The sequence below is a fragment of the Perca flavescens genome, chromosome 12, assembly GCF_004354835.1.
Source record: "Perca flavescens isolate YP-PL-M2 chromosome 12, PFLA_1.0, whole genome shotgun sequence".
In the NCBI taxonomy this organism is placed as follows: domain Eukaryota; kingdom Metazoa; phylum Chordata; class Actinopteri; order Perciformes; family Percidae; genus Perca; species Perca flavescens.
In genome coordinates this window covers 25,450,753-25,478,103 of record NC_041342.1, presented here as the reverse complement: position 1 = coordinate 25,478,103, position 27,351 = coordinate 25,450,753, and the positions used below count along the sequence as shown (strand labels likewise).

The window sequence follows — 27,351 nt, the reverse complement described above, 5'->3', positions numbered from 1 at the left end:
CACTTTTGAAAGCAATTCAGCAGTTGTCTTCCTCCATTGCAAGATGCGGCAGCTCATTTGAAAAGTTGAGCAGTTCCATTTTATGCATTGTTAAAATGAAAAATAGGCCCAAACATTTCAGAAAATATTATTTGACTTGCTGATAAGCGACAAATTATAGACTATAGATTGTGAATGTTTCAGTCTTTTTCTTCTTTTTCGGTGAAAGTAGAGATAGTCAATGTCAAATGCAGGACAGGCTTCTGCCTACGCTCGGTGCCCTTTGTTATCGCTATACTTTTTCTGCAGAGGATGAGAATACAATGCTTCTTGACCTACTTGGACTACTTTGCCGGAATGCCGCTTCATGCTGGCAATGACATTTAAAATCACAATCCTCATTGTTGAAGGAGCTGCTGAACCCTTATGCAGCCCCATCAGCAAATGGTCAAAACAGTCGTTTCCTCTCGCATTTTCCATGACTGTTTCAATAGGAAGCAGCAATTCTGCTTACATTAAATCCAGCTTATCCTCAATTAAATGTCACGAAAATATTATATTATATTCATACTCATAATTATACTCATACTCATACAATTTTTTACTTTTAATTCATTTGAATTCAAAGCATCAATAAAGCTATACACAATAACCCCAGGATCCACAGCGTTTCCCCTGAAAAAAAACAAAAAACATTTGGAAATACAGACAATTGTTGCAAAGCAGAAGAAAACACTTACTTTAGAAAATGAATCTATCTAAATAATCATGTAGGGATAAAACTAGACGTTATGTAATTAGACATGTAGAACCTACGGCAACTCCAGCCATCCATTGATGAGGTTGCACTCCACCATTTCAATCAGGAGAGACTTTGTTGCAAATATGCAAAGTTTATTTGTGCATATGCATAATATTAAATGTAAAGAGTCTTTGAAGATTAGACTCCATTGTTATAAAAAATATTTTTTTAAAGGGGTAGAAAAGCCAAGACATATCCCCCCGATGGAGTCTGGACACTGGTGGTGGTGGTGAAGTAGCCCGAAGACCGGACCAAAAGAGTCAACGGGAGTGGTCTGCCGGAGGAAGGCACCCAGGGTGCTGTGGGTGATGATGACTGGAGGTGGAAGGGGAGGAGCAGGGTTGCACTCTTTGCCTGAAATGAGAACTGAAAGCAGCAGAGAGAAGACCATAGACAGTATATAATGGACCAACAGATCCCGTTGCTCTGGACGGAGACCAGTGAAGGATATTAAAAGCGCTTTACCGGTGAGTGCTGAGCGTTACTGCGCAACCTCCAACTGAGAGAGACGACGTAAATGTGACGTGAGCAACCTGTCTGAAAGTTGGAAGTCTTCTGGTAGCTGTGACAAGAGAAATCTCAATCATTCCCAATCTCACAGAGACAGAGAGCGTAGGTATGTGTAAGGAGATAACATAGGCACAGGCTAATTATGGCTAACTAAAATGCTAGTTAACATTAGTAATTAAACTTAAACAGCTAATGTAAGTCAAAACTGCCTGCGAGCTTCTCCTGTACTGTATGGTAATACCTCTACTATGCGAGAGTAAGTCACTTGGTTATGACACAATAGTTAGCCTATTTTTACAAAAACGTCTGCTACAGAGCCATAACGTGAGGTATGAGGTAATGGAGCCTTTTATACATTGTTGTGTTTCTTAAGAAATAAACAATGGACAAATAGATTCTTTAAACGCTTCAGATGTAAAGTTATGCCCTGTCAAAGTGATTTCAAAATGAATGGCAGTCAATGGGATGCTAACATCAGGTGATCGTTTGGTAGCATAGCATAGGACCGACGGGTTTTTGACAAACGCTTACCTCCTTGGAGAAGACAGAGTTAAAGCAGGGATGTAATGCTGTGATTGGCTCGTGAACTTCATAGCCGATTCTGGTTGGTTTAACTGAAAAGTGAACGCCTCTAAAAAGCTGTTCAGTTTAAGGAAGAGAGAGAGAGAGAGAGAGAGAGAGAGGTGGATGAAGTTTAAAAGCCTTCCTGAAAGAATTTACGCTGAGCTTCATTTGTTTTATTCTGTAGCATATTCTGTAGCATATTTAAGATTTTCTTTTTCAGAAAGGAAATATTTAGCTTATAGTGTTTTTAGTGTACCTGTGCAGTATAGTGTTTTTGTCCTTTATAAAGCAGCTCATCTCTGTCTAAATGGTGAAACAGAATGAAAGGCTTTACATTTTTTTGCAGGGTGGTAGGTGAAGACTCATGAATATGCCTGCTCTGGTTGGGTTGGTTAGGTTTAGGCAAGAGGAGTGGGATTGGTTATGGTTAGGGTAAGAATGTCAGGGCGATAATATTCCAAAAAGGGGAAATACATGAGTAGTATGGATAACTGTGTGTAAATATATGCCAAGGTACTGTAAATGCACAGGGGTGCAAATAGCATACATTGATATTTGTACCAGACGGGGTATTAATAGAACACATTGCTGTGTGCACCGGCGGGGTACGAATAGCATTCATTTCTAATTGCACCAGGGTACGAATAGCATACACTGCTAATTGTACCAGGGGTGCAAATAGCCTCACCCTTTATTTATTCATTCATTTTGTTAGCTGTTGTTTACAATCCTACTGAGGTAACTTTTCTAATGTTCAAAGTGAAAATAAATGAAATGATAATTGTTTAGGAGTGCAGGAAATATTTCTACACTGGGTTTGATGTGAGGTCTGGTTTTGGAGATGTACCTTTAACAGTAATGTACACAGAGTAGGCTACACAGTATACAGGGGACCAGCCTGTGCTCTTCATTGTCTTGTCATGCTCTCTTAGTCAGTAAGAGGCACTCTGGTAAGTTTTGTTTTTAATTTACTGTTGTTATAGAAACACTAAAGAAAATGATGCCTCTTTCGACATACAGTGGTGGACCTGTGATAGCCAAGACACAGCATAAAATGTTGAAATTATGCTTTACAACCAATGATTATTATGAATTAGAATTTTAGTCGAAAGAAAACAATATAACAACTGTGAACAATACCTACTAAGGTTTTACCTTAGTTTTATGGACAGCCAGCATCGCCCCTTGAAACAGCAGTAAACCCTCTACCCGTAGACTAAAAGGTAGCTTATAGTCTACGTATAAGAAGTTTTTTTTGTCCTAGGTGAATATGAATTTAATTTAATTTGATAGGGATATTGCAATTTAACATAGTTTCAATACAGAGCAACCGTGGTGCTGCTCAGAGAGTTTATAACTGTTGCTAATTTTCAACTTGTCCTTAGTTGGGCTTTTTTACATGTACAGTCTAATTTGAATACAGCTTTCAGTATCATAAAACCACAATACAATCCCTCCGTCTACTTGGGTCTGGGTGATCAAGAATAGTGCAGTATTTAATGAAGACTATGCATGCTTGTGCAAAGCTTTCCCTTCATATCGATTGTCACAGAGCATAGAAGAGCCACTTATGCTTCATGCTGGCCGTCCATGTTTCCCACTGATGCCTTATTATATGCAGCAGCCATGCACAAGGAGAGTGCAAATGTATTGATTGATTGACTGATTGATTGATTGTTGATGCCCTCAAATGGCAAAAGTCAAGGAACTGTTAGAAATGTAATTCCTAATGTTAAGATGTTTAAATCCTGTATTATACTGTGTAGAGCTCTGTAGTGACAAACAACAACCTCTGGCTTTTCGTCACTTTTTTCCTACAGAATGTCTGTGGTGTTTGGTCAGGAAAAAGAACCATTTTATGTGCTTGAATAGACTCTCTCTCTCTCTCTCTCTCTCTCTCTCTCTCTCTCTCTCTCTCTCTCTCTCTCTCTCTCTCTCTCTCTCTCACACACACACACACACACACACACACAACAGCAATATATATAACGAAAAGAACATATTTCGTACAGGGTTGACCTCCATCTAGTGGCAGAACTGATTCCACTTGAAACACATTAAGATTAATGACTGAATCCCTGTAACATTGACACAGTGGTGAAACTCGACTGGACTAAAGTGGGCTAAAGAGAGTAGATAGAATAGAACACAATAAATAAAATATAACCAAATAGAATAGAGTGAAACTTAAAAGAATAGAACATAGAACACATAATGGAATACGCTACAACATAATTGACTAGAATGAAATAGAATAGAATATAACATAATAGAGCAGAGCAGAATAGAATAGCATAAAACAGAACTGAATAGAATACAACATAATTGAACAAAGCAGAATAGAATAAAATGCAATGGAACATAATTACTTAATATAATTTTTAAGTTATTATTATGCCAATCCACAATGTAGGCATTTGCCAGGTATTTTAGTTGAAACGTTTCTTACGCAAACCCACTCTTTATACACACAACCATGGTACGGCACCCTTGGAGCAGTTTGGGATTCGGTACCTTGCTACAGGGCTACTCAGCAGTGCCCAAGGCAAACTGGCAGCTCTCCAGCTGCCAGTCCACACTCCACACTCCACTTCAAAAATATCACCACAATGGTGCACCCTCACTCAAACTGGTAACTTATACTTTCTAAAGAACCTTTTTTTAATTTCACCTTTATTTAGCATTCTACATAATAAAACTGATTAAAAACATAGGCCTCCGCTTATTACTGAAACTATTTCAATTCAATAAAAAATGAGAGAAAGAATAAAAAGAGAATAAAAAATCTCCCAGTGAATGACAGGTATTTAATTAGGAGGAGTAAAAGCCATGACATTTCAAATGCAATCATTTCCAAGTGGATAATGTAAATAGCAATTACAGCCATAACTTATTACATACAAAGAAACGTTTCATTATACTGGGATGATATGAAAGAAAAATCCTTATTTACATGGCTAATGATGTAGTTGTATCTTGTTGCTCTAATTTTAATTTAAGTCCCATTGAAGTGGACACCTCTTTTGAAAAAGAGACCTGCAAGATGGCAGCATTAGGTTGTAGACAAAACCAACCAAAATCAGGTAACAGATACTATACTATACAATACTAAAAACATGTAAAGGTATTCAAATAGTCTTGTGTTCTGTCAGATAACATGAAGCTTTTCTTTTCCATTTCTATCCAAACCTTACGGAACAGGAAGTAGATGGCTTGTGATCTGAGATAATGTTTGATTTGTAAAATAGGTAAAGAGATGATGGGAGTTTGCCCAGAATGGCGTTATGAATAAATGTATACAGATGACTCAGTCGACTTAATCAACAGCAAGCAACTGAATGCAGAATTTACTGTGGTCGCAACAGAGGGTTAAAACGATTCGGCTACTTGTGATTCGAACCAAGCATCAAATAAAAGCTGGTGAAATTCACATTTCCTGCAGCAGCAGCACTGGCCATAAGCGATGAAAGCTCTTGAAAAGCATGATATGAGTCCACGAGGTGGAAATGGGTGCAAGCAATCTAAGCATACATGACACCAGAAAGGTGTAATTTTACTTTTCCATTTTTTTTTTTTGTATCACAGACAACAAAATGGCTTTTTCTCATATGAAGGGAAGGCAAACTTATTACTAAGAGTTCCAAGCTCTAGTTGGTTCCACGGCGGTTTTGCCATCTCATTAGCTTGTTCAATTTACAATTCTAACACATCCTTTGAGGTTCAGTATGAGAGCAGACAGTTCAAGCATAAAATATAGAGCTGTTCTCTTGCAGAGCTAATTTGTGAACTCCCTATAATGGTTTCTGTCTTCATTTGCTCACTTCTTTCTTAAAATAAGTAAGTCTTGTAACAATGTAAATAGTGTCTGAATTCTGTCAAACAGACCATATATCCAAGCCTAAATGTGTTAATTTGCCATTTCATTCTCATTTTATGCTACAACACAGCAGTCTAGTTAAAAATAATAGTAACCAAAACTGAAAATTTACTGTCAGTCCCATTGGGTTTCTGTGCGGACAAGATTTACCATCTTAGCACTTATAACTCATTCACATTGGACTTTTTTCTGTGCAACAGTTAGAAGCAAAAAAACAGCAGTCTGGAACAGAGAAGATCTTGGTGCAGCATGTATGCATGGACACAGACATATCAAAAATGTAAAGGAACATTACTTTCGCTCAGCGTTATTGAGTAGGCCTTACGTCACACAGAATCTGTTATATATTCACGTCACCAGGGAGGAGGCAAAACAATGTACTATTCATTATGGGAGTCAGGAACACACACACACACACACACACACACACACACACACACACACACACACACACACACACACACACACACACACACACACACACACACACACACCCAAAGCCTCTTCACATATAGTATGCCAAGTGTAAAGGACTCTGAGGCCTTTCAAAATACCAAACAATGACAATGCACAAACCAGTCCTTCATGTATAATACGTTTCTACCACTATACTGTAGACATGTCGACTTCTGAACAGGGCTGTAGCTAGGATTTTAGATATACTGAGGTCATGAGTTCAAAAAGACCAAAAAGAAGTCTCTAAAATGTCCTAAAATGTTGTACATCTTAAGCTTTTTTATTGAATGAGCTGATAATTCATATATTCTGCAAGTTTTATAAAATGGAGCAGTTGTTTCAAGGAAATTCCTTGTCATGTAATGTGATTAAGACCTAGAAAAAACGTTAAGGGTGGGCCAGAGGGGAGGTGGATGAATCAAACAACTTTCCCCCAGTAGACTGGTGTACGTGTCCTGTTTGAAAAGAAATGTAAATGGCGAGTCATTTTAAATGTACTTAACAAACAGAACTATGTCACTTTTTACGTAACCAGAAGTCAAGTAACTTAACAAATGTAGTGATTTTAACACAAACCACAATCTTTTTCTAAACTTAACTAAGTAGTTTAGCTGACTAAACCTAACCAAACTGTGACTGTTTCACTACGTTAACGACCTGTTTAGGCTTAGGTATGAGGACGGAATCATCCATTCACATAGCAACAGTTGCTACTGGCTTGGTCACAACCCTATTGATATCACTTTTTAATGCTCTGTAAATTAAAACAACACTAACGTTACTTGGTTAGGTTTAGGCAACAAAACTACATTAAATAAGAAAGTTAACTTACATAGCTTACGTAATTTAAAAAAAGTCAAAGTTGAATTTTTGGTTTAAAACCGGACATAAACACCAGTCTCCCGGGTAAAAATCCTGTGTTTGTGCGATCCATAAACCCCCCAAAAACGTCCTCCTATTCGCTATTTATACTACTCCCTACCATTGTCGCTCATCATACTACGTCCTCGTACAGCGCTGCAGTCGAGCAGTTGCTCTGAGCATCTAATATTGATGCGGATGGGTGATCCAGCTTAGATGATGGCGCCCTACTGAGCCAACTAGGAGGTAGTGGAGAAATAATCAATCAAATATGTAGTTATTGATTTTTTGTATTTATGAAAATAAAAATCTAATTCAAGCATACTGGATTCAGCAAAAAGTACATGTTTAACTGCAGAATGTAAACCCCACCAATTTGCTAAAATCCCAGAATTTCAACAAAAATACAATACACTACGATGATTACATAATATCACACATAACATAAGCTCTCCAGCCTATAGCAGTTGCATTATGTAAAGCAGCGAGCAGAAAACATGTGTGGTGCTGGTATGTTATATACAAAAGACACTGGAAATAAAGCATGTGCTGTGTGCAGTGAACTGACACAAAATTAAATTTGGTTACAAAGAGTAAAAATAAACCCTGCACTGATAAAGCTCAGTACATATGTACATCCTGGGAGTCCCTGTTAAGGAAAACGACAGCAGAGTTTTGCAGGTCACCTGAGTACTCCTGTCGGAGACAGAAAGAAAAATGAGTACAATAATCGCTAAAGCATATCCTTGATAATGGTGTTTATCTTTAAACAGAGTGTAATATTATGACAGATATTATAATGGGGGCTTACATTGTGCCTTGCTTGTATCTCCTTAACTTGTCTCAGCACAGGATCCTGCTCTAGAAATGGATATTGAGAATATTGAAGCCATAAATGATAATGCAAAATATCTCAGATATATTCAAAGCATATGCAATATTCCATAGACCTATAGAGGAGGTTAGTGGCAGGCTTTTGTCAGATTTAATATTCAAAGAAATGAGAAGTTGCCTTACTGTGCTGTTTCCACAATTTTCTCGCCAATATGAGCAAGCCCACAAGGAGCATTATAGAAGCACACACCACCAAAGACTCCAAGATGTGGCTAAAACACAGACACAAGCACACAGCCGTCTGAGCAGATAGTCCAGCTTCAAGAGCAGCTCAAGCATATAATCCAACTGTTCTTACATAGTCACATGATGGCCATGATGATGACAGATTTGTCATAAATAGCAGTTGAAAGCACACGCATAAAGTATTGCTTTACTCTTACCTGTGACTGTTCCAGGACTCCTTAGTGATGGGTTTGGGTGGAGGCAGGTATGCAACAGATTGACTTGTTGTAGGTGTGGATGTCACAGATACTGCTTATGAAGATAAAGACATTATAGCTGAAAAATGTTGTTTTATTATAAGCAGAAGAGTGTTTGTAGCAGCGCCCGCAGAGTTCATGACATCAATATTCTTGATGGCTGACCCGTGGTAATCGATACCGTACAGCTGGAGACCTAGGAGCCCCTGCCATCTGTCACAAACACATATTGATCTTCAAAGCTGCTCTTGGCTACTTCTCATTTCAGCAGCTGCAGCGTGTTGTGTGGAAAAGGGCACCCAGTTGCAGAATTGTGCCTCTTTTCATACCTACAATGCCTGTTTTAAATAGTTCTCAATAACATTTGGGAGTTCCAATTGGCAAGTCAGATCGCTATCTAAACAACTCCCATAGTACACTGATTTGCTAAACTCAACAGAGTTTTAGTAGATGTTTCCCAGACTGAAATCTCACAGTGAAAACTGAGCTTGTGAGATTTAGGCTGGCTTTGCAGGGCTCATGGTTTAGGATGATTGAAAGAATAGTATTTTTAAAGCTGGACTAATCAATATTTTTATATAAACGGTTAGTCAAATGAGTATGCCTAATGTGAAAGTGTTTTTTAATTACATTATTTTAGGGTCTTTCAGCTCATTGTTTTGGTTTCAAAGCCATACAACTTTCCTGTTTTGATTCACTCTTAATAATTATTATTATTATAATTTATTTGATATAGCACCTTTTACAGACAGTCACAAAGTGCTTCACACAATAGACATTTGTTAAAATACAGTAGGATCCAAAACAGAAAATAAAAAAGCAAAAACAAATACAATACCAATGAAGATTAAAAGACTGTGGCTCTCATGAACCTCGTTTCCAGCCAAAGCTATTTTCGGATAATGAGGATATTTTTCTCAGTTTTCTCAGAGTTCTTTGAAATCAAAACAAAGCTAAAAGAAGATTGAATATTCTGGCCCCTTGGTGAATACAAATTCAACAGAAACACAAATTTTAATGTAATGCTATTTGCTCCGTGGAACTAAAACAAAAAATGTTGGCATTTCAACTTCATATATGTAACTGTTGTGTTTGCTTCTTCTGCTTCCCTCAAGTGCCAAAAAACAACAAAGAATAGCCTAGTGCAGCTGCTACAATGAATCAAAAGGAATGGATCACTGACTTGTCTCGATTCCAATTGAATCAGAAGGTTTTGATATGAAAGGATCATTTGTTATATACAATTTTCTTTTAATGTTTTTTTTTTTTTTGTAAACCTACCGGTAGTGGGTCGGGATGTGACCAGCACATGCACAGCTATCTGCTGCTGCCCTGCGGAACACCAGTACCAGCCGGTATCTCTCATCTTCAGCTTCTTTAAGGTTATAGTGAAAGTCCTAGTTCTGTCATCGCTGATGGCCACGGAAGTGTCTTCGTAGCTCCTGTCAGAACCTGTCAGCAGACAGGAGCTCCAGTCTCCGCTCCGACACCACTTCTTCTCGCTTTCTCTGTTGGCAAGCAGTCACAGGGGAGTCAGTGAAGGCTTACTGTCCATCAAAGTTTGGTTTGAATTGAAAATTTGGAAAAAGAATTACCATGTGTCGCAGTTTCGCTGATGCTTTAGAAATGTTGTTATAAAAGTGAGGATTCTACATGGTCTCATGGTAAATAAAACTGACACAACTGTAACATGATGAATGGGACAATAAAATAGGCTACCTGTATCTCTCACTGTATTGGCATTCAACTGTGATACTACTCCCTTCTTCCCCAATCAGGCGGCTGTTCACCACTGACATGCCTGCAGGAAAAGAATCAACTCATAAATACAGCCTTACATTTGTAATCCAAGCATTTCAAAACGCATGAAAATACAATTCTTTTCAATGGGGATCAATAATAGTTCAAAATCACTCAATTACTCACCATGAATGACCTTAATGTTAGTGTAGGCAACATCATCAGCGCTCCACGCGCCACCTATCTCCACGCCACACATGTACCACCCAGAGTCCCCCCTCCTTTAGGTTGCTCATGGTCACAGTGAACACCAGCTGGACCGGGTCGTCAAAGATGCTCACTTTCTCCTCAGCTGGATTGGCCGAACGGGGCTCATCTGTTCGAGCTAAACTGGTGCAGAACTCCCTCATCTTCCCCCGACACCAGTATTTTACATAGCCGGCATACTGAGGCCCATAATGACACGGGACGGTGAGAGGTTGACCCTCCATGACTGCATGCTCCCCCTCGGTGGTTACCCTGCAGAGGAAGGCTGATGGAAGAGATGATTCAGTGTTGAACTTTCTGTAAATGCTGCAGGCAAATCTGACTCACAGTGGACATTTCTAATCTGTGAATGAGGAACGGGGAAAGTGGCCTTGAGCAATACTTGTATCCCCTTTGGTTTCGGTTTCCTTTGTTACAAAACACTATTCCCACTTAAACTTCCTTCTTCATACCCCTGTTTCCAAAATTGGATTATCCCTCTATAGTAGAGTTATGTGGGGACAAATATAACAGGCTTTTGGAGACTTGACAAAATAAACATCAAACTAAATCTTGCAAAGGGGCAAACAATACAGAAACTTGGAGGATTAAAAAAACAAAAGCCTTCTCCGGGTCCCGTGGAAAAAAAATATTAAAAAACCTTTCTAGTCTGTCTTCAAGAAATAATATAACACGGAGAAGTAAAAAAATACTAAAGAGGAGTGAAGCATAACAACCACTTTACATAGTAGCACCAGCATTTGCCAAAAGCACATTTTTAAAGTGAGGGGGCTGCATCAAAAACAAGCATATGATCTCAATAATTTCAGGAATTATTACCTGGAAACCATGGTAAAAGGGTGAGGGTGATTAGAAAGAGTTGCAGCATGTTTCGCCGTCAGTTTGAGGTTTACCAAGTAAACTCTCTCCCTTGTGTAAACATGGACTCCAGGTTCCGCAATGCCAAGTTCCCCTCGGTCATGTGACCATAAGTTGGATCCAGATGTTCCAGCTGTTAACCATGTAGGTGCCAGTTAGATTTAAATAGTAATGAATTATATTAGGAAACGACTAACAAGCTGTGCTCATTTTGGCATTGGAATTTTCTATGACCATCTATAAATACGTCCGCTTTTTTCCATGACCTAAAAGCACTTGTTTTTTTTCTCAGCTCATAAAACATTGTGAAGGGTGGGGGGGGGCAAAATGTATGAAAAAGTGCACACACAAAAATGCAATACAAATTGTTGTATTTCTGTAAATTGACCCATTTGCTATGATCTTTTGTAGCCTATTCTTCGACATCCCAAAAGGATTTAAGTATTTACCTTCTCAGACAGTCTCTGTCTGGACAAAACCTCGCAAATTCCACAATATTAAAGAAATTAAGACTTAAGGGGCATAGTTCTACATTTTAGGAAATAGGCTAAGTTGGATGAAAAGATTGGTATGGTAAATTAAAGAAGAGTGGTATCAATCTTCTCATCTAACTCTGAACAAGAAAGCAACAGTGCTTATTTCCGAAAATTTTGAACTATTTTTTTAACTACGGTTTTGGCCTGTAAGTTTAAACATGTCATCTTCATTCTCATTTCCCCTGCTTTTAGTTAATTTCAATGTTACACATCTTTTTAATAACTTATTCTTCCAAGCAACCAAATGCAGAGTGCTTTCCCTCCATGGTTGCAGAGGATTCATTTGGCAGGCTACAATGAAATTATTTGATTTTGGTGCCTGAAAACTTTGGATTTAGTCCAGTCTTCATTTGTCGGATTAGGCTTCAACCCACAGCCCCCTCAGCCACTGAATTAATAAACAATTATTCAAAGCTTCTCAATATGCTCTGTGAAGGGTGTCAAAGATATCCCTAAAGTCTCTTGGTTTTTTCTTTGGCTGCAAAGCCTTCTATGGTCAGCCATTTCCTGGAAAAATGTAGGGAGAATTGAAACTGATATCAGATTTGCCAATAGAAACTTAACTTTCACGACAGTAATTATTTGTATCCAGGCTTCATGCCATATCAGGGCAACCACACATATCCCAATATCCTGATATTCTTTGCAGCTTTGTAAAAATATATAAATAAAAAAATATATATATTTAATTTTGGTGAATTGCTTCATCAAACTAAGCAAGATTAGCTACAGTAGATAGAACTGTCCGCCTCACAGAGCATGTAAATTAAAATGTCAGAGGGAAAAGGTCTTCTATTAGTCTCTCTTCCATCATTCTTTTTAGGAAAGCTGAAATGTCTTTGTTTTCACCGATAAATGGTGCCACATTATGCCTCCTTGGGTGGTAATATACATTACCTAGTGGTTTGAATGTACTCAACTCCAGCACTTTAATTTTACGGTATTTTATACTTCCACTCCACTAGTATAATATTTTTCTTTTTACTTCTTTACATTTACTTGAGAACTTTAGTTACTTTGCAAATCGAAATTTTAAAAACCTACAATGACAATGTAATACATTTCATATACCAAACAGTCAATGGAATTGCTAGAATCAGCTCTTTGACTGTGAACATTTTGCCTGAATAGTGGGTACTTTCAAACTTTAAGAAAATTGCTGATAATACTTAGGTACATTTACTTAAAGGTGCAGTAGGTAAGCCTTATAAAACTAACTTTCTGTCATATTTGCTAAAACTGCCCCTATGTCTAACTACGTGTCAATCTCTGCTCGGCCACACGCATTAATTCTCCCTTGTGGGGAGAACGTTTTGGGCTTTAGCTGAAATGGGGGAGGGACTGAGAAGTTGTCGATGTTCACATTTTTTGGCTAAGTCCTGGATCTTCGCAATCCTACCTACGGCACCTTTAAATGTTCCATATTATGCTCATATTCAGCTTTATACCTGTATTTTGAGTTTCCACTGGAACATATTTACATTCTTTTATTTTCAAAAAACACATTTTTCTGTCTGAAAATACCTGTATTCACCCTGGGTCTGAAACGCTTCTTTGAATCAAATGCTCCAATAATGTTATCCATTCAATATGTAGAGGTAGGTAGATAAACTACCTCTCTGTCTGCTTTTAAATCAGCATAGGAAGGGATGTAGATCTGGCCTTTACAGGAGAAACCTGGGATGCCAGCTTGATTAAGTCTGTTTTTCATCTCTTTATGCAAGGCAGTTCCACATCCAGTTCAAACTGGCCCACACAGCTAAAATGTACCCTCAGGTTAGCACATTCCTTGAGAAATATAAGTGGATCTGCACATTCACAAGCAACTGAGTTGGAATGAGTTTACATCAGTTATTCCAGAGCAAGTATTTCAAGCAAACTCTCATTGCTCTGGGGTGCAATGTTCTTGCTTTCCTCCCGCTTACATGATTGCCAGTAGACCTGCTGCTAGTCTCGCACTGCCAGACCTTCCTCCACAGCGCTGTGGAGGAGGGTCTGGCTAGTCCACATAACCTTCCGGGATGGGAGAAAAACATGTTTTGGGTTATTGGCATTTCTTTAAACTAATTACAATCGTCTTGGGCAGCGCTAAGCGCCGGACGCAGGTTCCGGACCTCTGCAAAATAGCCTCGGGAAGGAACTTGTTTTGGCGGGACACGTGCACGTAGGGAAGCAAGCTCTGGAATTAAAATGGCTGTCGAGTGTGTGATGAGAATTTTACAAAAAAAAAAAATAATATATAAATATAATTTGTCTGTTCTAGCTTGGAGGATGTTTCCCCGAATCGACCAGATGCCAACAAAGAGAAATTGGAAGGTGAGGGACATCCAGCAGAACATCTGGCAGCACCGGAACAATCCCGGAAATGAAACATCGTTGATATAGACTAACCTGCTCACACTCACTCTTATGAGTTCATCAACATAAAAAAAAAAAAAGACGCAACATGTGGGGTTAAAAAAAAAAAAAATAATAATAATTCTACAAGGTATGTAGCAATGTTCGCTAAATTAAATTTTTTGTTTAAACAGATATTTGTTTCTCTGTAGCCAACATAGCATGCAGCTTCTCCAAACTCTGATGTAAAAAGTCATATATTTTAAGCTGTAATATGATTATATTGATATCTTCGTAATAACGCGGGGTTAGGGGGGTACATTGTCATGTAATGTACCTCTAATTTATTAATAGAAATAACAATTTTGCACATTCAAATACAAGAAGTAGGGCCGTATGGCCCCGTTAACTTTTTTTCATGACTTAATACATTCGTACATTACCGGTCCATGCTCATTTAGAGAATACCATGCTTTCAAAAGATGTAGATATTTAGATTGTTTAAAACAAGTCAAACAAAATGTGTTTTGTTCAAGAACGGCTTCATTTTTCTCCAGGTCACCATTTCAGCTGTTTTTATTTTTTCTTCTCGGTGCAGAGGGGAATGCTTTACAAATTTTTTATATAAAAAAAGAATGAAAGAAATCAATCATTATCTGTAAAAGAAAAAATTCTGCAACTAATTCAGTGTTGATGGTGGGATGTGACTCAGTGGCACAAAAGTAGATGTAGCATCATGTCTGGAAGGGGATCTTCTCTTGACCTTATCTATGAAAAAAAGAAAGGTGGTTGGGTTAGTGACATTGAGGTTATGGGAGTAGTTATTTTTAAAAAAAATAAAAAATAAAAAAAGGAAAAGCAAGAGCTGTATGCCCTTGCCAACTCTAAAAATTCAATAACATGGTTTTTCACACAAAACAAAACCAATACTATGTAATGTGCCATCAGGAGCACCAAAAGGACAACGATATACAGTACTGTATTTCTTGTTTTCCAATAATAAAGCATACATCTGTGTAAAAGCTCACATAAACATCAGTGGAGTTAATAAAATCTAGCATTTATTACCTATTGACAGACTCTACACTATGGACACTAATGCGACACACACACACACACACACACACACACACACACACACACACACACACACACACACACACACACACACACACACACACACACACACACACACACACACACACACACACACACACACACACACACACTTTTAACTATGTGGCCTTTATGACCTTGGCCAGTCTGGTTTTAAACCATTTCAATAAACAGAATATTGAAAACAAACTCAAGGTCTAGCAGCGAAAACGGCTTAAATACATTTATTTTTCCAAGTTAGCAGTGTGCAGGGGGTTATTTTCAACTGCTGACCTACTCATCCTACTCACTCGTCTCATAAAATAGATGTGCAAATTATTCTTCCCTTCCCCTAAGTGGCTATGCCACTTGTCAGGCCGCCATAAGAACCTGTTCTTAATGACTTGCCTGTGAAAATAAAAAGGTGAAAAAACTAAACAGGACATACCTTTGTCCAGACTGTTCTCCAGCATGTTCAGGCCTAATTAATTGACTAGTGGCTCCAAAAAGTGCTAGTTGCTACTTGATATGGGAGAAATCACTCAAACAGGGAGGTAGTCTTAATCAACAGCTGCAGAAATGTCTTACTTTGAGCAGCTTTAAGCATTCAGCTGGACGGAAATCTAACTACAGAATATAATATGATGACTGACTGATGTGGCATGTGTTGTGTCAAATATCAATAAATAAATAAAAACCAAACGTGAATATCTCCATTTTGGTTTGAACTAGACTAGCAAAAATTGCATTTTGGAATCCAACTATAAAAACTCCTAATAGGGCCGTGCAATAAATCAAATTTGAATCGGGATTACGATTTTGGCTGCTAACTTATCTTGTCTTATCTTCTGACTGAAAAAAAAGGTTCAAATCGGGAAAAGTTTTAAAGGGAAGGTTCAGAGTTCAAGGTGTTTTCACGGTTGTTTTTTTAAATTCAATAATTGCACCACCTTTCCAAAAAGTCAATGAGTAATGGTGTTCAACAACCATGATTTCAATATTGACCAAAATAATCGTCATTTTGACTTTTTTCATAAATCGAGCAGCCCTAACTCCTAAAATAAGAAATGCATGTGTGAAATATGCACCTTCTAAGAGGGGGACACTGTGAGTCAGATTCACGTCTGTTTCAACCAATGAAGTTCATCACAACCAGATGGAGGACGGTGTGAGCGAATAGGAAGTCAGCGAAAGCTCTCTCTGGGGAGATGGACAGAAAGTCTCCTTTGTTCTGTGGGTTGATCTGGATACGAAGACACACTAAGAAAAGAATCAAAAGACAGAGGATTCAGTTGTTGTTTTTACACACTTTAGAGCCATAAGTAACATTACGAACTAATATTTTCACTATTGTTAAAAAAAAAAATTTAGAAATCTATCAACTTCAGCACTTATATAGACAGTTAGATTTTCGAACTGAAAATGAAGATCTGCCATTGTTCCTATGGTTACATTTTCACAGAGAGGTGGATCTGAAGTCAAGATTCATGGTGCATCTGTATGTCCGAACATGAAAAAACGCTGAAACAACGGAATTCGACGGGCGCTTGGAGAGCGCAGACCTCCGCCAAGACACGCCCTATCTCACAATGTTAACGTAGTGTCAATTTCCCCAGATGGAGCTAATTTTTCCCTATTATTCTGACAACACCTGAATGCAGCACAATTGCCCTATCACGCAATACTAACGTAAGTGAATTTTTAATTTTATTTAAATGGATTCTTTCTTGGCCCATGCTACACCCTTCCACTAAGTGTCATGAAGTCGGGCCAGTAGTTTTTCCCGCTGCTGACAGACAGACAAACAGAGCCATGGCGGAGGTCATGAAACTTGTAATGTTGTCGGTAATTGAGTCCGATTCATTCTCCCTAGAGCTATGTAGGCGGTCAATATGAAAACCTCCTCCTCATTGAAGCCACAATTTGATTGTTTAACAATATTGTGCACATTGTGATGTTTTTTTTTCAAACTGATAACCAAATTTTAAATACGCAAACAATTCTGAAACATTAAAAATTTATATTACGGTGCAGTAGGGTTTAGACAATCAATCGATTTGTCAACAGACAGAAAAGGGTATGACCAACTATTTTGAAATCTATGAATTAATGATAATAGTTATTTATCACTAACATATGCTAAACATTCGCTGGTTCTCTGTTTTCCATCACTGTGAGGTAAACTGAATATCTTTGGGTTTTGATGGGCTATTTTTTATTATTTCTGGAGATTTTAGAGACAAATGATCAATTTAAATAGATGAATCATGCAGGTCATGATCACCACATCAACCCAATTGCTCAATCTCACCCATTTTATTGTTTACTCATGTAGTTATGTCAATGAGCTCTGAGTAACAGGGTTTTTCTGTCCTCCACTATGGGAATACAATTGATTCTGAAAGTACTAAAGGCACACCCAGTAGCTAGGGCTGCACAATATGAGGAAAATATGCGATATTCAATAACGTTGTTGAAAATCGTGATAACGATATTACTTGCGATAAATAAAACAGATATTAAAGTGTTCTCAGTTCTTCTGCTGCTTTTTGAATTTAAAAACAAATTAAAGAAAATCATTTCCAACATTTTATTTAACTGAACACTGAATTGAATATAAAACAAAAAAGAATGACGGTTACATTTTAAAGGGCCTTTTGCGATGTGTATATTGCGCCAGTTGATATCGCGATGATGATTTAAAAAAAACAAAAAAAAAAAAACAACACTGATATATTGCGCATCCCTACCAGTAGCCAGATTATTCAGCACACCTAGCTAAGAGCCGGCCTTCATAGGGGTTATAATATGCTTCTTAAAACTGCTGTGGAGAGGTGTTCAATCAACTGTGTGGTCATTTTGGAGGCTGTATAGTTTGTGATGCTTTTGTGTTATTGCATTATATATATATATATATATATATATATATATATATATATATATATATATATATATATATATATATATAAATACATTTTATGACACCAAGGGGTTTCTTATTATTTAGCCTGATGAGACTGGATAAAAACACCTCTAATTATAACGTAACACAATTCAGTAAAACCACAAACTAAAACTACCAAGTTGAATCAACACCTTTCTACAAACGTTTTACCTTCATGAATGGTTTATTGCAAGGCTTTTGTAATGTTAGTAGACTGGATCACTTTTAGCTAGGTGTGCCTAATGTGGCATCTGAGTGTACTTTTTCCATTCTAATAGAATAGGTGAACATTTCCATACTTATTGTACGTGCTGTATAATTTACAACTCCAGCCATGGGATGTTAGCATGGTTAGCTAACTTGTGTCTGCACACAGGTTCACTAATGGGCCAGAAGTCCAGTGACTGACTGGTACCCCGAAACTGACGCATTGTATAATTCATTGGCAAGGCATAACAACATTTAACTGAATTAGTATTTACCTCCGAGAATGAAAGCGCCCACACATGAGATGAAGCCCGACAGAAAGCTATTGAAGGGGAAGGTGCCAACGAGCAGACAGTAGAGGAACTGCAGCGCTCCTGTCAACAAGATGTACAGCAAATATGCATCCACCACTTTCAGCTTGTTGGGCGTCGTGGTGGTGTACTCCTCTAGAAACCGAGAAATAACCGATATGACTGAATTCGACATGATTTAGCCGTCTTATTTGTACAAATAAGGTCAATGAGCGACTTTTGCACAGGTCCACTTCTTCAAGCGAATGAGTGACGTGTCCTCGTCCACCGGAAGCGGCCTTGGTGTTACAAAGAATATATTCCGATTCCGTCGCACGGAAAGACGGAAGAGCAAAGGGCCCGTTGTTGAAGGAAAGAATCCTTAGCGCCCAGTTAGCGCCGCCCATAGTGATAGAGGGCTCTGGCGCCGCCCACCGTACGACAGAGAGGTGTACAATTTGGAAAGATGATTTACTCTGCCAGTATTTCGAGGTGCGGCTGCGTTAACTACATTCTCGATTCTCACCAATTTTCTTGGCTCCGAATGGCCCCAGTGCCTAATGTTTGAATCACAGTCACCCACCCAAGTTAAGCTTTTGCAGTTTTGAATTTTATCCAATCATCAATCACCGTCCAATTGGCTAATAGTTCTGCCATTGCCAAATTGACGCACTGCGAATATTCGTTTGCATTTATGTTTTTTACTGTGAACGGCCCGTCAGATATTAGATGGAAGATGATTGACCAAATGTCCATAGACTAATGACTGTTAAAAATAAAAAAAAGTTATGCTTATTGCCGACCGTTGACGCATCTTCATAATAGACCATCTTTGTATTCGGTCAGCTGATCTATAAACCACTTACAAAACATCAGAAACTAGCCTACAGACACAGAGGCGTACGTTTCAAAGCAGATACAGAGAACCGTGTTGTCAACATCTTAACTTGATGTAACTGAATGTAGATAACCAATGGAGCCTGCTACAACGCTCACAGCTCCGATACACACCGATTGCGAAACAGAGTAAGTAACTCAGATACATAAACAGTCTGGTACAACCTCCTTCAGCACACCGCTGGGCTGATTACATCAAATGCTAGCTAAAATAAAAAATAAATAAAACTGAATATGTTTACTGTGTCCTGTTCCCCTTTAAGGCATTTATTGGGATCCGTGTAGTACAGTACTTAACTAGAGTGCTATGTCATTGTACCAATATCAATTTGGATATAAAATATACATGTTCTTAAACTTATATGTGTTATATCCATGTGACATTACATTTAATTACAACATTTTATAAATGTAACCACCTAACTGTTTTAATAAAACGCAACTGCTATTAACCAGTAAGCTTATCTGACATGAATAGGGGGTTAAAATATTGTAAAATCAGTGATCACAAAGTTGTCTATCACTGGCTCACTTTAACTTCCAGAATCAGCACTGTAGAGAAGAGCAGCTTTGAGTGACACTCCAAGGGGAGCCAGTTGACTGGATGACTCGGCATATTTTAAATGCATGTTGATTCCAAGCATGGCACAGTAAACTTCCTGAAATTTAAATTACTCTTAGAAGGTCAGAGGTAATCATGAGGTAATCATGATAAATATTGACCTAAATCACTGCTGCTGTGGCTTTGGTTGACAGCATGGTGGCTGTAAAATGTGACACTCCTGGGTGGGTTTGGTCTATTCAGACAATGATAACACTGACTTAAACCTGTTAGTATGGTACATTCAGCGTGTGTCGAATAATTCCTGTACTACCTACTATCTCTTCGTTCTTTTTTTTGGTTTCTCTCTTGTTAGGCCAAGTTCTGCGACTTCAGTCTGGAGCTGGTGGCCTTCCTGGCGTCCAACTTCCATGTCCCTTTTAAAAACTACAGAGTCCAAGATTCTTGCTTGTAAGAATGTTTTGACATATACTCGCAGATTTTTGAACCACAATAAAGTAATATAAATGTAGCTAAATACTTGTAATGATATATAAATGGCTACTAACTGCAAGTGTAAAATGACACTGTTATGTCACTAGCTATAAAGTCTCGCATTGCCAGACCTTCCTCCACAGTGTTGCGGAGGAGGGCCTGGCTAGTCCACACAGCATTTCGGGATGGGAGAAAAACGTGCTTTGGTTTATTGGCATTTCTTTAAACCAATCACCCGCCACCTCTGCAAAATAGCCTCGGGAAGGAACTTGTTTTTGTGGAACATGCTCATTCAAAAGTTGTTTTATTTGTGCAAAAAGAAAACTCATAATGGACAGATAGTCTAGCTGGCTGTCTGGATTTACCCTGCAGAGATTTTAGGAGCAGTTAAGCATAGTCCTCATAAATCGCCCAGAGTTTAAAATGCCAACACAAAGAAAGCGGAAGGAAACGGACATCTGGCAGAAAAGAGTTTCATCCGGTGGAATTTCTCGCGGCACCAGGAGCAATCCTGGAATAGGAACCTCGTGGCTATAGACTACTAGCTATACAACTAACACATAACCTCACTGAGGGTTAACTGATCATTTCTCCTCTATGTCTGGTCACAACAGGTATTCAGAATGACCTATGGGCTCGGTTTGTGACCCTGCCAAACCAGGATCGAATATGGACTCTGACCCTCACCAACAAGGCGGTGCGCAAACCTGTGGAACAGGGTACGACCCTCCTCTCAGTCTTAGTTTGTTTATTTGGAGACAATAGCTGTAATTCCAGAGTGCTGTATGCATTATAAGACTCCGGTCTGTCATCCTCTTTTACCTCTAGTCCACAAGACTCCTCTGGTGATGGTCCACGGCTTTGGAGGAGGGGTGGGCCTGTGGATCAGGAACATGGACATGCTGAGTCGATCACGCCCTGTTTACGCCTTTGACCTCCTGGGCTTTGGTAGGAGCTCCAGGCCTCCCTTCCCCTCAGATGCTGCCAAGGCAGAGGAACAGTTTGTTGACTCTATTGAGCAGTGGAGACAGTCTGTAGGCCTGGAGAACATGATTCTGCTGGGACACAGTCTGGGGGGGTACCTGGCTACCTCCTATGCTATCCAGTACCCTTCTAGGTAATAATACTAATGGGACATCAGTTAAAGCTTCAGATGAGGGGCAGCTGCAGAACAGAATACTTGCAGCTGGCAGTGATTTGTTTGAGAATAAAGGTCTTCAGTAAGTCATGTATTATGGAAAGACATTAGTGAAGGTAGAGATTGTATTTGAATAGTGAACTATGAATATGTCATGTTGAGAATTAACCTGATTCATATCTAAAATTTAGAAAACTGAATTTCACTCAGAAAGATCAGTAATAACCAAATTCAGTGTCACACTATTGTTTCAGTTGCCACAGTATTTATATCTGACAAAATATTGTTTAATACATGAATTTAAGGAATCCATTGTATTAGGGCTGCACAATTAATCACAATTTTATCGAAATCGCAATATGGACTAGTGCAATATCCAAATCGCTGGGGGGGGGGGAGGCAATATTTGTTAAAGGCAAAATATGTGTCAAACCATTCTAAAATAGTGAAAGTATTATGGTGCTGCAGAGATGTCACGGCCTACAAATCGTATCCTACAGACTAAAGAAAAAACATCTTTGTTTGGTACAGATCCTGGCAAAAATCACACTATAATACATTTTTTTATATACGTATATATATTTTTCAGTGAAAATGAGAATAATGATACAAACATGATCATTCCCTCCAATATTGTGAATCATATCGCAATCGCAATATCAGTCAAAATAATCGCAATTAGATATTTTCCTAATATCATGCAGCCGTACATTGTATGTTCATTTCAGTTGTTTGGAATGAATATAACAAATTAAAATTCTTGCTAGTCAGATATGATCTTTATTGGCACTAATCATTTTTCACAGCCTCCAGGAAAATCCACAGTCATTTATGCTGTGGTTGTTTTGCCAACTGTAGAATATTTATGGTTTAGTTCTTTTGAAGTTTGTTACTTAATACAGGTGCAAAAAATGTCATGCTCTTAAGGGAATAGTTTGCCATTTTGGGATATAATTCACTTATTCACTTTTTTGCCGAGAGTTAGATACCACTCTTATGTTTGCATGGTAACTATGGAACTACCTACAGCAACCAGTGAGCTTAGTTTAGCACAAAGACGGGTCACTTTTACACTTCGGCTTTTGTACAGATTTAACAAACAAGCTGTAAAGTGTTGATTAGCAAGAGGGGCTAGTAGGCAGATTTCATTAGCTTTGGACTGAGACAGGCTAGCTTTTCCCTCTGTTTCCATTCTTTATGCTAAGCTAAGCTAATTGGCTGCTAGCTGTAGCTTTATTTTTCCATACCGATATAGGAGAGTGGTATCAATCTTCTCATTTAATTCTCAGCAAGAAAGCTAATTCATTATTGGTATTATCAGGTTTGCACTTTTTTCAAAATCCTATCTCTGTGTTGTCTAGACTAGTTAACAGACCAAACAATCAAAAAATGTTCTCTACAGCTGATGTGTGTAAAAAAAGTCCTGATGTTAGCGCCTCCTAGTAGTAGTATCCAAAAAGACAGCAATGCACACCACTGTGTGCTGTGCATAGGATGATGTCACATAAATGCCAGTTGATACAAAGTTATTATAATATATGATGTATTCTGCTCTCCGCGTGCAGAGTGTCACATCTTATCCTGGTGGACCCCTGGGGTTTCCCTGAGCGACCCGAGACACAAACCCAGGAGGGTCAAGGACAGGGGACAGAAGTGGGGAAGAGGCCCCCCCCTTCCACGCTGGGTAAAAGCTATTGCAGCAGTGGTTTCCCTTTTCAACCCACTGGCTGTCATCAGAGCAGCAGGCCCATGGGGTAAGATATGTTGTTGTTTATTTAATATTGTGCTGTGCTACATTATAACTCTTTCCACTCATACAGTATGTCGTCGATTCAGGTCCGGGCTTGGTGAACAGGTTCCGTCCTGATTTCAAAAGGAAATTCGAAGATCTGTTTGAGGATGACACTATGACGCAGTACATCTACCACTGTAACGCACAAACCCCGAGGTAAGACCAAGATAACACTTGCATCACTTCATCACATTTTTAATAACGGGGCATAATGCCTTTTAAAAAGCTGACCAGTCTACTAACGCCTTTTTTTATTTCCTTTCTTCCTCCTTCCAGTGGTGAGGTGGGTTTCCGGGCCATGTCAGAGTCTCTGGGCTGGGCCAAGAGGCCCATGCTTCAGCGGGTTCACCAGCTGCCCCCCTCTATGCCCCTCACCATGCTGTATGGAGCACAATCATGGGTGGGCAGCTCGTCTGGGGACAAAGTGGCTCAGATTAGGGACCAGGCCCACACCAAAGTACTGGTGAGTACAGATGCAGAGCAGAGTCATGAGGAAGATATTATCCAATTAGGGGTCTAAACGGTGCAGTTCAGCTTTAAATTAGTATAATTTTAATTCCATTTAAATTATTGTGTTGTTCTTCTTCACGTTGTACTGCATGATTGCTGACTGTTTGTGTTATCTTTATTTCCTGGTTTTTCCCACTGTGCAGCTTATAGATGATGCTTCTCACCATGTGTATGCTGATCAACCAGAGGAGTTCAACAGAGTGGTAGAAAATGTATGTAACTCTGTTAACTGATGTGTGTGTGTGCGTGCGTGTGTGTGTGTGTGTGTGTGTGTGTGTGTGTGTGTGTGTGTGTGTGTGTGTGTGTGTGTAAAAGGGATGGAAAGATTCTGTGAGCTGTAACCTTTGTCTGTGGAGCATGCTGGATGGTTTTGTGTTGGGGCATATGAAGACATCATGTTGTAGCTCAACATGAGTTTGAATGTTATTTTGTTCTAAATTCCGTTTGTCATAGTAACAGGTTATTGATATTATTGTAGTAAGCTTGTAAGCTGATATGATGATTGTTATTTTTTCAATTTAGGGTTGTTAGTAAATGATTTATTTATAACATGATTAAATTTATCATACAGGGAAATCATTGATCTTCTTAATTCAGTACTAAATTATGTTGCCAATTGTTATATTTTTAACAGTAAGTGAGACACGCACACCACTCTGGATTCAGTGGGTTTAGGTGTTACCAAGCAGCTACATGGCTACTGATTCACACTGTTTATGTGCCTGACATGGACCATTAAGTACTGTATGAGATATTTCTTCATTGATCCCTGCGTTTCTTTAAAATATCTTTCCCTGTATCAAACAGCTGTTTGTATTTTATACCTTGAAAACAATTAAAGCTTATTTGACAAACCGCTTATGTAGAGATCAACATGTGATGCACTTTGTGGCCCAACCAGTAGAGGTCAGTAACAAGTGGCAATTCTTATTAGTTTAACAGGGGCTTCACGCTTCTGCCTGTCAGCAGTGGAAATGCATACTGTTAAGGCCTTCATTCAAAATATTGTATATGTAAAAGCACACAAATATTACTGGTAAAATATACAATGAAAAGTGCTAGTTATGAAGTCCGAATTGCCCCTACCATTGTTATGTTTATGCTATAACTGAATTATTACTACTGATTATGTTTAAACAGCTTTTTTATTGTTGCAATTGGTCGAGGTGGAGCTATTTTAACTATTTTACATAATGTTAGTTTAGTTAGTAAGTAAACTATAGCCACCAATAAACGTAGTGGAGTAAGAGATAGGCACCAATATTTCTCTCTGAAAAAAGTGAGACGTATCATGAAAGAAAATACTCAAATAAAGAACCTTTGATTACATTCCGCCACTGCTGCCTGTGCTTAAACTACAGGATATCATGTTCCTGTTCATTTAGTTATACTCTATCATCACCCAATCAGTGGTTGAAAAACAATTCAACAGTGGAAACCTCTTACAGTGATCACAGTTACAGTGATCAACTGCTTATATGGATCAAAAAGCTTGGGAAACAATCCTTTAAGCAAGTAGTTCACTTACAGTTTGAGTTTTTGAGGAAAACATTTTTAACTATGATTTATGGTAATTCTATTATATATAATTGTCTTACTTTACTGCCATGATCCGTTTTCATTTGTGACTAAGATCAGAATATTTTATGAATATGTTTTCAAACTCTGCTACCAGTTTGGCATTGATAGCCAACAGTTTATTTTCAGTCCTGTTCACAATTTCAGAAATACATTGTAATGTTAACAGCACAATACTGTTTTGGGCTATAATTTGAACACTAAGCTATATTTTATAAACAGTACTGTATTATATTGTATTTTAACTATACACAGTACGGTAATTTGATTTGGTCATTTCAATAGCGCTTGAAACAGCTGTACTAAAGTCAAAACAGTCAATATAATTCAATAAATTGGAAGCTGTCCGTTTCATTACTTTATAATTATGTAATACATATGCAAATGTTAGTTAGATGATGAACTGCATAAGAAATAAAGAAAAACTATTTAGTTATAATAATTATCCACTTAATAGTGATGACAGATGTGATGACTACAAGAGGTTTGCACTGTATGTAAGCAAAAGTAAAACATATTAGAATATAAAAATACCAACTACTCCAAGCACATAAATAAGCAAAAAGTAACAGTACAGAAGTGTTTTCAACAAAATTAACTTCAAGCATTAAAAGTAAATGTACTCATTAGGCAGCAGAATGGCCCTGTAAGTTATATATTATCTTATATAAATGTTATTATCAATGTATTAATGTTTTGTATGTAAGGTTTAATAGCTGTTATAGAAATGCATTGGAGTAAAAAGTCTGTATTTCCCTGTAAAATGCAGTGGATCAGAAGTATAGAATAGCATTATGTCCATGTACCTCAAAATTGTGCTAAAATACTTGAATCAATATAACTTTGTTAGACTTCACCACTGCCCGTCTTCCCAAGCATGTCTTAAGACTGCAGCTAGTCAGTCAAAAAAGAGACTACATCACTGCATTATGCATATTGAATGATGAAAGGCAGCAAAGGTGTGTCCCCTGTCTCATGTTACAGTTGAAACAAGTCACTATACAGCAAATCATCCCTCATGCAACACACTTTTTTTCCCAAATGAAAAATGGTTGATTGAAGAAATGAAACAGGTAGCCACTTACGTCCTCTCTGATCCCTGGATTACATTAGAATTAGTCTCGCATTGCCAGACCTATCTCCACAGCGCTGTGGAGTAAAGTCATACATTATGAACAGGAAAAACTTTAAATCATCTTGGGCATCGCTCATGAATGTTTTATATTGACGCTGAGCTCCGGACGCTGCGACGGTGGCTCTGCAAAATAGTCTCGGGAGGAAACTTGTTTTTGTGGAACATTAGCACACCGCAAAAAAGAAAAAAAAACGCCACCAACAATGTTAAATGAAGTTAACTGTTCACACAATACAGTAACGTGAGCTATTTAAATTGGCCGGATGTATGGTTAAGTAATTTGCTCTTACCAGTGTATCGCTGTGTGTACTTCATCCAGGTCCCAAAACATCCCAGTTAGATAGTAAATGCTGTAGACATGTTCTTTGATAAATCTGTACAATCATTCCGCGAAAGAGCCGAACAGGCCTGCCTTGTTGCACAATCAAAATTTTCTTCAAAACTTGCCATTTTCAGCATGTGGCTTGCTAGCTCAAAGTTTGTTGTCGTTTCCCCGAGTTTGAGAACGGCAACACACACAGAAGGTGAGGGACGAGCAAGCAATTATCCTGGAAACGTACTTGTACTTGATCCAGACTAGATCCAGTAAAGACTTGTCTAATGATATACGGAAATAGGGGTCAGGC

At 38.3% G+C, this 27,351-nt stretch overlaps 3 protein-coding genes across 3 annotated transcripts; 1 reads left to right on the top strand and 2 right to left on the bottom strand.

Annotated features, from left to right (window-relative positions):
- Positions 1–4,644: 4,644 nt before the first annotated feature.
- On the bottom strand, positions 4,645–11,313 carry pigr (polymeric immunoglobulin receptor). Its single transcript, XM_028593228.1, is given in 9 exon segments — positions 4,645–7,745; positions 7,861–7,910; positions 8,067–8,155; positions 8,327–8,417; positions 9,647–9,873; positions 10,085–10,166; positions 10,292–10,382; positions 10,384–10,637; positions 11,192–11,313. Coding segments are annotated over 9 exon segments (1,008 nt in total). The 5' UTR covers positions 11,241–11,313; the 3' UTR covers positions 4,645–7,670.
- A 3,348-nt stretch (positions 11,314–14,661) lies between these two features.
- Positions 14,662–19,011, bottom strand: dad1 (defender against cell death 1). The gene is made up of 3 exons (XM_028593229.1): positions 18,625–19,011; positions 16,287–16,458; positions 14,662–14,871 (listed from the first exon to the last, which is right to left on the bottom strand). Exons 1-2 carry the CDS (start codon positions 18,833–18,835, stop codon positions 16,328–16,330), a joined length of 342 nt encoding a protein of 113 aa, XP_028449030.1. The 5' UTR covers positions 18,836–19,011; the 3' UTR covers positions 14,662–14,871; positions 16,287–16,327.
- Positions 19,012–19,478: 467 nt separating this feature from the next.
- abhd4 (abhydrolase domain containing 4, N-acyl phospholipase B) lies at positions 19,479–24,873 on the top strand. The gene is given in 9 exon segments (XM_028593496.1): positions 19,479–19,665; positions 20,454–20,548; positions 21,187–21,291; positions 21,401–21,689; positions 23,276–23,384; positions 23,386–23,464; positions 23,547–23,658; positions 23,779–23,965; positions 24,156–24,873. Coding segments are annotated over 9 exon segments (1,119 nt in total). The 5' UTR covers positions 19,479–19,612; the 3' UTR covers positions 24,246–24,873.
- The last annotated feature ends 2,478 nt before the right edge of the window (positions 24,874–27,351 follow it).